Source organism: Polistes dominula, unplaced genomic scaffold (assembly GCF_049000335.1).
Source record: "Polistes dominula isolate Pdom_NZ unplaced genomic scaffold, Pdom_raw_medaka contig_373, whole genome shotgun sequence".
Classification (NCBI taxonomy): Eukaryota; Metazoa; Arthropoda; class Insecta; order Hymenoptera; family Vespidae; genus Polistes; species Polistes dominula.
This window is the reverse complement of record NW_028300899.1, coordinates 786,626-799,657: the sequence shown is the minus strand read 5'-3', so window position 1 is coordinate 799,657 and position 13,032 is coordinate 786,626. Positions and strand designations below refer to the sequence as shown.

At 33.1% G+C, this 13,032-nt stretch overlaps 1 protein-coding gene across 4 annotated transcripts in view; it reads right to left on the bottom strand.

Moving 5' to 3' along the window:
• Invadolysin (leishmanolysin-like peptidase, invadolysin) overlaps positions 1 to 13,032 on the bottom strand; it is a 274,537-nt gene that overhangs the window by 140,843 nt on the left and 120,662 nt on the right. For all 4 annotated transcript variants that reach the window (XM_015317771.2, XM_089179320.1, XM_089179322.1 and 1 more), the window contains one exon: positions 308 to 408. In XM_015317771.2, the coding sequence (XP_015173257.1) occupies positions 308 to 408 (101 nt within the window). The remainder of the gene's footprint in view (positions 1 to 307; positions 409 to 13,032) is intronic.

The following is a 13,032-nucleotide window of genomic DNA, read 5'->3' as shown; positions in this document are numbered from 1 at the left end:
CCATCGTTCAAAGGGTTACACATTCGTCGTATTGTTCGTACGAAGGAGAATTCGATTTCGACATTCGCGGTATTTGAAATCGCAATCAGGGTGATACACCGACATTTACCAAAATCATGTTTGACGATTAACGAAGTACGTGGATAGGATAGATACAAATGGAACATTCGATCGATCTATCGAATTACATTTTGATATATCGTGCCACATTTATGATAGATTTATTTCGTATCGATTGACCTATAATAAAAAATTTTTAACTTTTGCATTTATTATTTTTTTTTTTCGTTTTTTTTTTTTTACTCACCTAAACACACTTTCGTCGTAAGAAAGAAGAATACGAAGGGGTTGACTAATGCTACGTTTTTTCACTTCGTGTGCCGGCTCAATATGGACACCGTGTATCACCTGAAACAAATAAATTTAGAAAATAAGTATGTTAAAAAAAAAAACAAAAATGTACGATATATATTTAAATAAAATTACACTGAATCTTTATATATGTAAAACAGAAGGAGGGAATAAATATTTCATTTTTTTTTACATGACTGTTAAGGATATAAAAGCCCTAATTTCTAATTATGAACAAAAACGTAGGAAAGGATCGTTTTGTAAAGAAATTACGAGAGACAAGTGGGTAGAATTAGAAATTAAATGTTCTCTCTCTCTCTCTCTGTCTCTTGCGAAGTAAGTGATCACACAAACTCGGTTATTATACGTGTATATATTATATAATATACGTATATACATATCCTTATACCACTTTCTACCTTTCTACTTCTCTCTCATTTTCTGTTTCTCTGTCTAGTTGAATTTCTACGAACGAATCTTCCTACAAAATAGTTTCACCGTCGTATCGCGCCTCTTATTCCAGCGCTCATATTGCACAAAGTCAACGTCACGTTGAATGGCCCTCGACGTAGCAGAGTTCCATGGTGAAAGTGCAATCTCGTGCTTGCGGCAGAAGCTGCAAGCTCGTCTGCAGACGGTTACAAGAGGAAATAGCTACGGTAAAAAAGGGAAAAAATACAACTAAAAAAAAAAAAAAAAAAAAAAAATGAAAAATAAAAAAGGGGAAGAAGAGAAACGAACGCGCAGAGGAGTCATCCGCTTAACTTTAATTCAGCTCTTTTCTTTGTATCCTTCTTTTTTACCCCATCTCCCTTCTAAACATTACCATTCCTGATTTCGTTGTTATATATATATACGAGTACACGATAAAGTTAGTTTTAAGTAATTTTATTAAGATACAGTGTGTAACTTTTTCTATTAACACGTATATGGTCCAATTTCGTTCAATCATGTATTCAACTATTGAATGTAACCCAAATATGGATGATAAGACGACTAACGTGTTAAATGGGTTAATTTAAAATGATAAGATACGTGACTGTTATATAATAGGAAAAATATTATTAGAAGAAATATTTAAGACGTTTTCACGATCTTTGTCTATTTCGTCATTTATCTGTATAAAATGTAATTATATTTGAAAGATCCGTGTTAAGTTTTAATCCGATCTGGTTTTATACTTGCGCGAAGTTTACAAGCAAGTGGGGAAAGCTGCTTAACGATAATGCGATATCTTAAGAGGATGGGAAGGGCATTAACCGTTCTATGAGAGATCATATGGGACTGCTACTCTAAAATAGCAGATCGAAACTTGAAAGTAAAAGACTGGCCTGGGTCAATGGCCCTTTAACTGAAAGAGTCTACACATTTATGTATTTTTGTAAGTATATATATATATATATATAAATGTGTATATGTGAACACGTTTATCAGTGAGAAAGAGAAGAAAAAAAAGAGAGAAAAATAGATAGAAAGAAAGAGAGAGAGAGAGAGAGAAGAGGAAGAGAGAGGAAAAGAGAGGAAATATGTAACGGAAGGTAAGCCTCACGTATTCTGACATAACTTACGAACCACTCCAGCGAGTGTTCGCTCCTGTTCTCTTAATTATCAAACTTTGTACCGCTCCTAATTTTCATCCTTACTCTACGGTCTATCGGATAACGAGGAACGACAACGTGTGTCCGCATAAATTTACTCTACGCAAAGGGATCACCTGTGTCCTCTCTCTCTCTCTCTCTCTCTCTCTCTCTCTCTCTCTTCCTCTATCTTTCTGCTTGTAGTAATCGTAGACTTGTTTCCACTCACGAATTTCTCTTCTCGTCATTCGTTAATACCTTTTTCTTATTGACTTAACTGGTTACATCCATTCTGACAAAAATCAATCCACAAACATAGCATAAGTTTATTTAGAGAAAAATAATTCTAATTAATGACATTTATTTAGCTCAATATAGATTTCATCTTGTGCAATATAAACACACTCGCACTCTGTTGATTTGATTTAAAATAATTTGTCTTTAGAATTCTTTTGTCATCTCTCAAACGTGACGTTTCCCTTAAAATTATGAATATTCAGGGAGAATGAAAAATCTATTTTTGATAAAAAGTATTCTCATTAAAGTTTATTCAAACAAAATTCAATTCTAATTAGCCGAGAATAAATGAGGAAAATAATAGTAGAGCGAAAAGTTAATTTAACAATCGCGTTGTTGGATATTTTTATAATCCGCATCGTTTGTCTGATATGTTTTTTTTTTTTTTTTAATATACGTCTATGTGTATTTGTGTATGTATGTACTATGTATTTACATAGTCAAAATATAATTTGATTATTGAAAAAATTAAACCATACTTTTAGAAATCGTTTAATTCGTGAAATCAGAATAGCAAGAAAGAAAGAAAGAAAGAAAAAAAAAAGACAAAAATAAAAGCAGGCTAAACAAAGTAATTTACATTTTTATCAGAGCTTCACAAATTCGTCGATATGTAGACCTTTTGTGGTTCTGTGATTACGTAATTCCCTTTTCAAGGAAATCCTTTTACCTGTTACTTCTAGTATGCTGATTTTGAACGGACTGTGGAAAGTGTGAAGGTAGGGTAACTGTATATATTATCCTCTTAAACACACACACACACACACAGACATGAATAGACACACATATATATGATTACATCGTAGGGAGAAGCATTCTAAGCGCTAGGGCCTGTTGCCACTTGTCCTTGCAAGGACATTGTCGAGAAACTGTATATAACTAGCAGGAACAAGCTGATGTAATGTACAAACAGAAGAGGAAGAAGGGATACCAAGAGGAAAATGGAAATTGCCATAGTGAATGTAAGCATGGACCTTACCGTTAGACGTACGTACGTTAGCCCAACCTTGAAGAGTAATACTTTTAATTATGTTCCGAAGCTACTATTGCTAACAGATCGTACGCTTGTTATGTTGAAATCCCTTTAAGGAAACAATGTCGGTTCAACGAATTGCTTCAAAATTACACACTACTGATTTATCTGACAATTTCATCTTAATTTAATACATTTCTCTTTTGATTTTATTGTTAAAACAATTTTGTTTATTTTAATTTATATATGATTAATCTTTTGTCGACGCATATATGGGTCGGGCCGTATACGTACGGCATGGACGACTCATATATTATAGCTCGTTAATAACGAAATACTTGTATAAATATATTATTATAATAATTTACCAAATGTCTACGGACAAATTGTAAAGACTTTAAGAAGTTAAATAAAAAAAATAAAAAACAAAAAAAGAAATAAATTTAAGGTTAAATAAAATATTTATTCTAAATATAAAATATCTTAGCAACTAATTCATTGTCTTTCCAATTTTGTTGCATCTCTTTGAAATCATAATATTTCATAAATTATGTAATATTATCTATTTATTTGATAAATCTCAAAGACTAAGTTTGTCGGATGCACTTTTCAAGTTAATTGAAAAAAGAAAAGAATGATGTAAACGTTCAAACGATTTACTTAATTCTCAAGTATTTTCCTTAAACAGTTAACACACGACAAAAGCAGTGCATGATGCTTCTTCTCTCTCTTTTACTCTATCATGTTGTTTCTTACTAACAATAATAATAGAATAAATCAAATTCTTCAACTCAAACGCACACACGTTCACGCGATAAAGATAACAAAAGATAAGAGAAAAAAGGAAAGGAAAGGAAAAGAAAAGAAAAAGGTAAGAAGAGATTCAACAGAAGTTTTGACTTTTCCTTTAGAGTTTTGAGATCGTTTTAAGCTACTTTCAGTGAACTTTCGTAAAGATCTTTCTTCCACTCTCTTTGTTAAGAAATTCTCGTTTTTCAAAGTTTCCCTACCGATACACTACTACATTCCGTGGTCATACACTTGATCTCATTTTCAAGAAGATCGAATAGATGCATCCTACAGTAAGAAATCATTAATTCTGATTGATAAAGTAATAAATTGAGTATCTTCGAAATGGGGTATCTGAAAACTCGGTTTGTTTAAGAAATCCTACTTCGGAAAATATGGGTATTTGATGATTATTGAAAAAAAAAAATGAAATAAAATAAAATAAAATAAAATAAAAAAACAGAATATAAAAATATTGTCAAGAAAAATGAAATTATCGATCGAGTTGATACACCGAAGCACAAAAGTTAGAATGAAAACCGTCTTGTTATTATATTTCGCAAAAAAAAGCTTTCCATTGTTGATCCATTAAATATTATTATCGACTAAACGATTAAACGTTACCTTTCTTTATCTTCATCTTTTTCCATCTATTTTCTACTACGAATTTTACCTCTCTCTCTCTCTCTCTCTCTCTCGTATTTTTTTAAACACAATTGTTGCTTTTGCTGTCTGTATTGACTACTTGAACATAAACATGACTCTCTGGTTAAACTTAATAGGTTACGGAAGAGGAAATGCGACTTAGTCGATGAATTACAGTAATTCCTTGATATCTATCCATGTCAATGTATGTGCATTTGTACGTGTATATGTGTATGTATGTATGTATGTATGTATGTATGTATGTGTGCAGAAATACATACAATTCACCTAAGGATTATACGTATCTTCGAGAAGTAATACAGAATGGAAAGAGAAGAGGAAGAAGAAGAAGAAGAAGAAGAGAAATAATAAGAGAAAGAAGGAGGAGGAGGATGAGGATAAAGTGGGAGATGGTTGGAGGGTGGAATTCTTGGATCGTTAAGCCCAAGAGAGTTCAGAGATGCGAAGCAGAGAAGAGTAAGTAGGAGAAAGAGGATTGATATAGGTTGCAAGTTCGCAACCGTGGATTTGAGAACATTATCTACCCACTTGAAGGAAGTAATTTACGATGGTAGTGTTCAAACGTGGAAAATATATTTCTTCGGTTGTGGTAAGATTGCGAAAAAAAAAAAGACCGGTTAAATGTTCGACCAGGCTTCGATTTTGATATTACTCTAAAAGATTTGTTCGAAAAAAAAAAGAGAAGAAAAAAACAAATATCCTTGTAAAAGATTTTACCATAAATTTGATCTTTGTATCCCTTTCTTGTATCACTAAGTCAAATATACTGCTAATGATGAAAATGAATTAAATGATAAAATTCATTGTATCATTTATTTTCTATAATATAAATAATTGTAATATCAAATATAACTTCAATTGTTTAATTAAAATTCTTTAATTTAATAAAAATCTTCTTACAAGATCGGTCTTTCCTTTTCAAATAAATTCTTTCAACTAAGAATCTTATTATTGATCAAATTAAAAGACAAAGATTGAGAAGAAAGAAAAGGAATTTAATACTTTATATAATTTTATTTCAAAGACAAGAAAAAAAAACAGATGGGGGGTTTTGTCTTTCGCACAACTTTGTCAGGATAAAAAAAATGCGCGAAGAAAATGTCAAGTTCGCTCGTTTACAAACAATAAGGGGGACTCTTCATTGTAATTAACCGAGGGAATGAACGAGAGCTTTTAAACGAGCCCTGTTATTTTATCATTTGCAACTAGTTGTTGTTTGAGAACTTCTCTTCTTTCTCCTTCTCTCTCTCTCTCTCTCTCTTTCTCTGATTTACATTGTCGAGTTTTCTTTTCCAATGTGACTTATGTAACGTTAATGAAATTTGTAAGTGCATTTGTTGTAAATTGTAAAAGCATTATGAAAAACATTTCAATTAATTCTTCATTCGCCCTTTTCAGTTTCTCTCTCTCTCTCTCTCTCTCTCTCTTCTCTCTCTCTCTTTCTCTCAATAGCCGACACGATTACTTCGATTTCTAGGAAAAAGAAGTAGGGAGGATTGGGAAAGGAGGGAGGGTGATGTAAGAGCAAAAAATTCGCATCGTTAATCGCGAAATTGTTTTTCGATAAGAACTCCTCCAATTTCTTTTCTTTTTTTTTTGCTTTGTCTATCGTTTTCTTTTTTTTCAGTAGAGTAAGTAGAAGAAAAATAAAGAATAATGCAGTAGGGGAAACGTCGTATGTAATACCTCGTCTCGACTTTTGCACGCTTCGGGAAATGACGACAAGGAAACTCTAGCTACCTAGTAGGTAGTATACATACGTAGAAGAGAAACGTGGGTTGAGAATAAACAATGACTCGCTGTATATCAAGTAGTACCGTGCTTTTCTCCAACATTCGAGAGAGAGTCTGCTTATCTTTACGGCTAATGTTTGTCTTGGACGTTTGCAACGTAGGCAACCTATGAGAATGGAAAAGATAAAAGAAAAAACAAAAAAAAAAATAGAAAAAAGACACACACACAAAAAATAAAAAAGACAAGTAATAAAAAAAGCTTTATCGGTTTATTAAACGAACAGAATAAATTTAACCCTCGTCGACGATTTACAATATTTCAAAACGAAAAAATTACATGATTAATTAAAATAAAACAATCGTGCAAAAATATAAAACGATAAAATAATAGAACAAAAAAACATATACTACTTATATATACACCATAAAAAAAGAGAGATAAATTTGAATTTATATCAAATAAAAAATGAAGAATAATTCTAGAATGGAACATCCTTTTTCTTCTTTTTTTTTTTTTTTTTATCGTTGATCGGTCGAATTTCTCAAGAAAATAAGTCAAATTCTTGCTGTGGTTCTTTGCAGTAAACAAGCGAAGCCACCATGATGAGATTGTAGGAGGAAGTAGGAACGACTCAACGCTAACCAAATAGAGTGTTTACAGTGTGTCACACGAAGGTAAGATTATGCCATGCTAGGAGACACCGCATTCATTGCTTACTGTCTCTCTTTCTCTCTCTCTCTCTCTCTCTCTCTCTCTCTCTCTACTCTCTCTCTCTCTCTCATTTACTGTTCCTCTTCGTGGTGGTACGTAACAAACCTCACATTTGCCACGTCCTCCACGTATGTACATTGTACAAGTACATTTGCAATGTACACGAGACTACGAGAAGCGATCAAAGTTCTCTATATCACACACACACACAAACGCACACGCGCGCACGCACATGCATACACAGTCACAAATTCAAACGTGCATACATACCCAAAACACATGCATAAATACACTTACTCGAATGGCCTAGAAAGAGCTTTGTCCAAGACCGGTTTCTGTATCCCTTCGAAGAGGCGAAACAAATTTTCACACAAACATGTGCGCGTGCACCCACACACACATACACACCCTTATGTCTCTCTTACTCTAACTCATTATGCTTTCGTGTTGCTTGTCACCAACACGCAAGTGTAAAAGCTTTTTAGTGCAATACGATGCATCGCTTCTCTCAGGATAACGCACTTAAGAGAAAGAGAGAGAGAGAGAGAGAGAAAGAGGATCTAATGTACGACAAGACAAGGAGATACTTACGACAGTTCAATTCCTTCCACACATCCTGAATTACGACTAGCCACAATCAATAGATTTTCTCAGTTAATTTGAATGGAAATTCTTTTAGAATGAATATCAAAAAGATCGAATTTTTTTTGTTATTACGTTAAATATCACACTCTCGTTATCTAGTAGAATTTGAATTTTTTTTTATAGATTTAACGAAGGTAGAGAAAAGTTCATTATAAAGCAGAACGTTATTAAGAAAATGAAGATATTAAATCTCGGATAAATCAGAAAAGAAAGATGATGATTCATGATTATCGTGCAAACGTTAGATATCTAACTATCTATCTATCTACATATGTATAGTAATCTAAGTACATAAAGCAAATACGTGGATGAAAGATTACGTTTTAACGAACCAAACCCATTTTCATGCTCGTTCAATTTACTTTAAACCTTTTCTCAAGATTCAAAATCTGATATCATGACAACCAACATTCTGATATTATACTCCTAAGATTACTCTTTAATTTTCATATTGAACGAACGAAGATTGATTTCTTAGAAAAATCAAATTTAATTTATAATAATATAATGAAAATCTAATTAATTAATAATATTTTAAGTTGATATAGAATAAAAATAATAATAATAATATAATAAAAAATAGAATATATTTTATTGTCTAAGTTCTTTTTACTTTTTTCATACTTTATATTAAGTTAAAAGTTTAAAATCTTTCAAGTAAAGACGAAAAGAAGAAGAAGGAGGAGAAGGAGGAGGAGGAGGAGGACGAAGTATTCTTAGAAATTTTCTGGGTGGCGATGAAATTCGTCGCGACTGGACTGGTGCAATAAGTATTGTTGCACCTTACAATGGCGTCGCGGTAGTACTTTTCTATCGGTAAGTGAAGTTGCAAGCCTTTTGTCCCCGGTACTTTGGCGTAACGAGAAAAGGCACTTTTCTTCCAGGAAAAGCACACACAGGTCGGCCGGTTGGCTGCCTGACTTGCTGTTACGAGAAAAAAGGTACAAGAAAAAGGAAAAGAAGAAGCTAAGAAAGTGGAAAGAACCGGCAACAGGAGGTAAAACTGGCTAAAGTTATAAGTACATATACCTATATATACACATACATACTATTTTATATATATATATATATATATATATATATATATATATATCACAGAGATAAAATATTATTTTACAATCATAATAATTAGAATGTAGTTTATGCACTTACTTTTATAATACGAAGAAAATATTCCGCAAAATTGTCTGCCTAATTCCGAAAGAATCGCAAAAGTTGTTGTTTCGATCACCGTTCGAACGTAACTGTGCCAATGTAAACAATTAATTTCTTTTCATAGGTAACTGCTACGAAATATCGACGAATAAGTAAGGTCAGACAGTTTGTATACTTTTAATCATAACATTAGTCGGTCGATACTTTGCGTATTATCAAAATTAATATTATATACTCTTTCTATAAAACATCTAACTAATGTAAGTATTTCGTATAAGACCTAGGATTACCACGACTTAACTGAATTATAAAATTTAACGTTAACATATATATATATATATATATATAGTTAAGTATAGTTATATATTTTAGTTATATATTTTAGTTTGTAGTTATGTGTAGTTATATATTTTATATATACACATGCACTCTATCTTATCTTTTATATATATACACATACATTGTATACACACATAGAAGAGAGTGTGATTGTCGAAAAGAATAAAAGTAATTATTTCGCACGTTATTGGATGAGAAAGAAAAATGTGGCTAACCAAACGAATACAACACGTAGGATATATAGAACGGTGTTGTAACGATCTTAGGTTATACTATAGAAAACGTTAGTCACGAAAGCTTTATTGCTTACAATGGCAATGCCACGAAAGAGTAGACTACCTTTTCTTGCTCATGCACGTTGCTCTGGAAGTAATAACAACGTAATTACTATCGCCCGTACACAATATTTGATACACCTCAACAACATAAATTGTATAATTAATTTACACCTTGTTTCAGCCACTTTCTGAAGAATTTCAAATAAACTGTAAACGAAAAAAAAAAAATTAAAAAAAAAAAGTACAGGAAAAGAAAGAAAGAAAATTATACATTTTATTTTTCGTATCATTCATCGCAAGGAAAAGGAAATTAATAACATTTTTCTTTCTTTTTTTTTTTTTTTTTAAATCAAATTCGATCTTTAAAAAGTTCATTAATCAATCGATATTTTAAAACTTGTTAGCGATATATGAAGGCAATCAATTTTATAGGCATTTATTTAATTCGCATTTAAGAATAAGTAATACAATTAAAAAGCTTCAACGAAATATATTAAATTAGGTGACTGCTATTTCGAGCTCGAAACTCGTGAGTAGGTTAAACGTACAAAAGTGGATTCCCCGAGCTAAATTAACTAAATGTCTGCATCCTATCCTGTCCCTCCTTCCCCATCTCCATCCTCTTCCTCCTCCTCCTCCTCCTACTCTTCCTCATACTTTCTTCACCCAGGTCGATGGAAATTTCTCTTTGTTACACGACTCCTCTATTCTTTCATCGCGTTTATTCACTTTTATACTCCAGCCGTTAATACCCAACAGACTCCTTTTAACGAATATCATTAACTTCGTCTAAGAACTTACGGTCCAATTAAAAGTTTTCAACCTTTCGATAAGTCGACATTCTCTTAGGAAGAAGAAGAAGAAGAAGAAGAAGAAGAAAAAGAAGTGAAAAGGGGAAGATAATCAAAGGAAGTAAGTTTAGCTAGTTCATTTTAACAAACAAGGAACAATGAAAGACTAGTAACAACGGTACGTTGAAGTCCCGATTTTACGATTAAACGATCACGTTAAACGACGAACTGTTTGTGATTATTGGTACTCAAAATACTCCAACGACTGCTATTATGTGTCACGAATTTACAGGACATTAGATGTATTAAATCATTAGTATAGTTTAATCGTAAGACTAATAAAGGTAGTTAGTATCATTAACGTTGAAATGGTTAAGTAAGAAAACAACATCAAACCGATAGTTCGGTAACAATGTTCGTTCTATCATGGTTAGTATGATCTTTGCAATGAATATTAGTTCTTTGAGGAGGAAGAAATGTCGAATATCTGAACTGATATTCAACTCTACAGGAAGGAAACGAAATTCCTTTGTACGAGACAAATGCTTCCCTTGTGGTCTCTCATTCCCAAGCAGGATTGAAGCCAACCGCACACCATTTTATCTTCTTCCGTAAGAAATATCGCGTATCCAAAAGACAGATGTTACGTGGTCATTACCTCTTGGTCATTACCTCTCAAACGACGCTTACAAATGTACAAGATAACACGAACAATTTCTTTTTATTTTTTCAAAAAAGATTGAAAAAATAAATCCTCTCTGCTATCCTTGATTTAAACATTTAATTAGATTCCCTTCAACATTCCATCAGCTTTAACCGACAAAATCTAAACCACTAAAACGTTCTTTCTTGTTAAAATTGCATTTAAATGTGTCCATTTTCTAGCTAACTTTTCTATATATATATATATAGCTCTAGAGTATATATCCAGTGGTTCCCAAACTTTTTTGTCCTATCGCCCCCTTTCCTGAAAAAATATTGCTTATCGCCCCCTTCAAAATTTCATTTCTTAATTTTGTGACCTTTTTTGAGTTCACACCCGCAGTTCCAAAGTTCACCTGTGGTCGTCATCGACCACCAGGGGACGATATCGCCCACTTCGAGAACCACTGAACTAATCAAATGAAATTCTTTATTTTGTGGTTATAACGTTGCGTGTATGTTTTAGACTAGTATGGAGTATCATATATAATTTATGGATCTTCCTGTAATGCCGCATAGTATCGTCGTAGGGTACGCGTTAGACTGGGGTTAGGTGGCGTTTCATAGCGTGTATTAAACCACCACTGGACGAACCAACCACTACCATCCAATGGTTATCTCCTCTCCTACTTGTTCACGTTCTCGTTCTCCTTATATCACCTTCTCCTTCTATACCAGTAACACCATCGTCAGCAGCACCAGTAAACACTACCATCATCACCACACTACTACCATCACTATCGTTCGTTACCACTCTGCTGCCACCCTCTACTATGCCTGTTCAGATGTGATCTACACATGGCAATATTACGCCGCATGCCGAGAATTCTCTCAGAAGCATTTCGCCTAATCGACGCGATCCTATTTCTGACTCTAGTTTCTCTCTCTCTCTCTTACATCTGTTATCGTTTAATTTCTGTATTGGTTGATAATTACGATTTAACGTTGCAGTATTTATTTGAAGAAATTATGACAAAAATTACAATTTCGTTTATATTTAAATATTATCATTAATTTTTAATGATTAAAATAATTCAAATGATTATTGAATAGTTTTGTTGATAATTTTATTTAATTGTCTTAACGTGTAAAAGTTGATAATAATAAATCATTGTGTTGTTTTAAATAGTTTGAAAAGCTAATGTTCGTGGTTGCCAACATCATCAGAGGTATCTTGAACTTGAAAAAGGAAAAAGTAAAATAAGAAAAAGAATAAGAAGAAAAAAGTAGAAAAAGGGAATAGGAGAAAAGGAAGAGGATGAGTTTCATACTGGTTGGAACCATTCGTCTCGACTACTACTCTCAGGAAACCGAAGAAATATCGAAGGTGGAAGGAAGCTTGGTTCACGATGTACCTACATTTACGTTAACCCTCTCCTTTTCCCTCTCTTCACCCCACCTTCTCTTCTTCTTCCTTTTCCTTCACTGTGAGATTCGCGATCACCTTTGGTATCTCACAAATCACGCGTTTCTACCACGTTCAATGTACGCGGCACACGTACGTCTCATGCTTACCCCGTATCTCTCGATCTCTTCCTCTTTTTCCTCTTTCAAATAGGATCATGCAAGAAAAAAAGGGAAAAAGAAAGAAAGAAAGAAAGAAAGAAAGAAAGAAGGAGAAAGAGAGAATCATGGCGAAGGCAGGTACTATCAATTTTTCGATTTTCGCGAAGAAATTCGCTAGGAGAAAAGGTAGGCTCGTATCGTGGCACGCGCGATAAAGTCGACGACGAGAGCTAGGATCGTAAAGTTATTCGAAACTGCCTATAAATAAAAGTGACATATCGTCTATGTGCCGCAACCACGTACTCTAAAGAAAAAAAAGTAAGAGAGAGAGAGAGAGAGAGAGAGAGAGAGAGAAGAAAAGTAGTCGCAAGATCGTAAAATATTATCGATCTACTATAGCCCAAGAAAAGCGGTCAATACCGAAAGAAATGACTTCCACCGGAAGATCATAATTTTGTGTCTACCATAATATAACCCGATACTATTCATACTTTTCCACTTTTACGATATTTCAATGT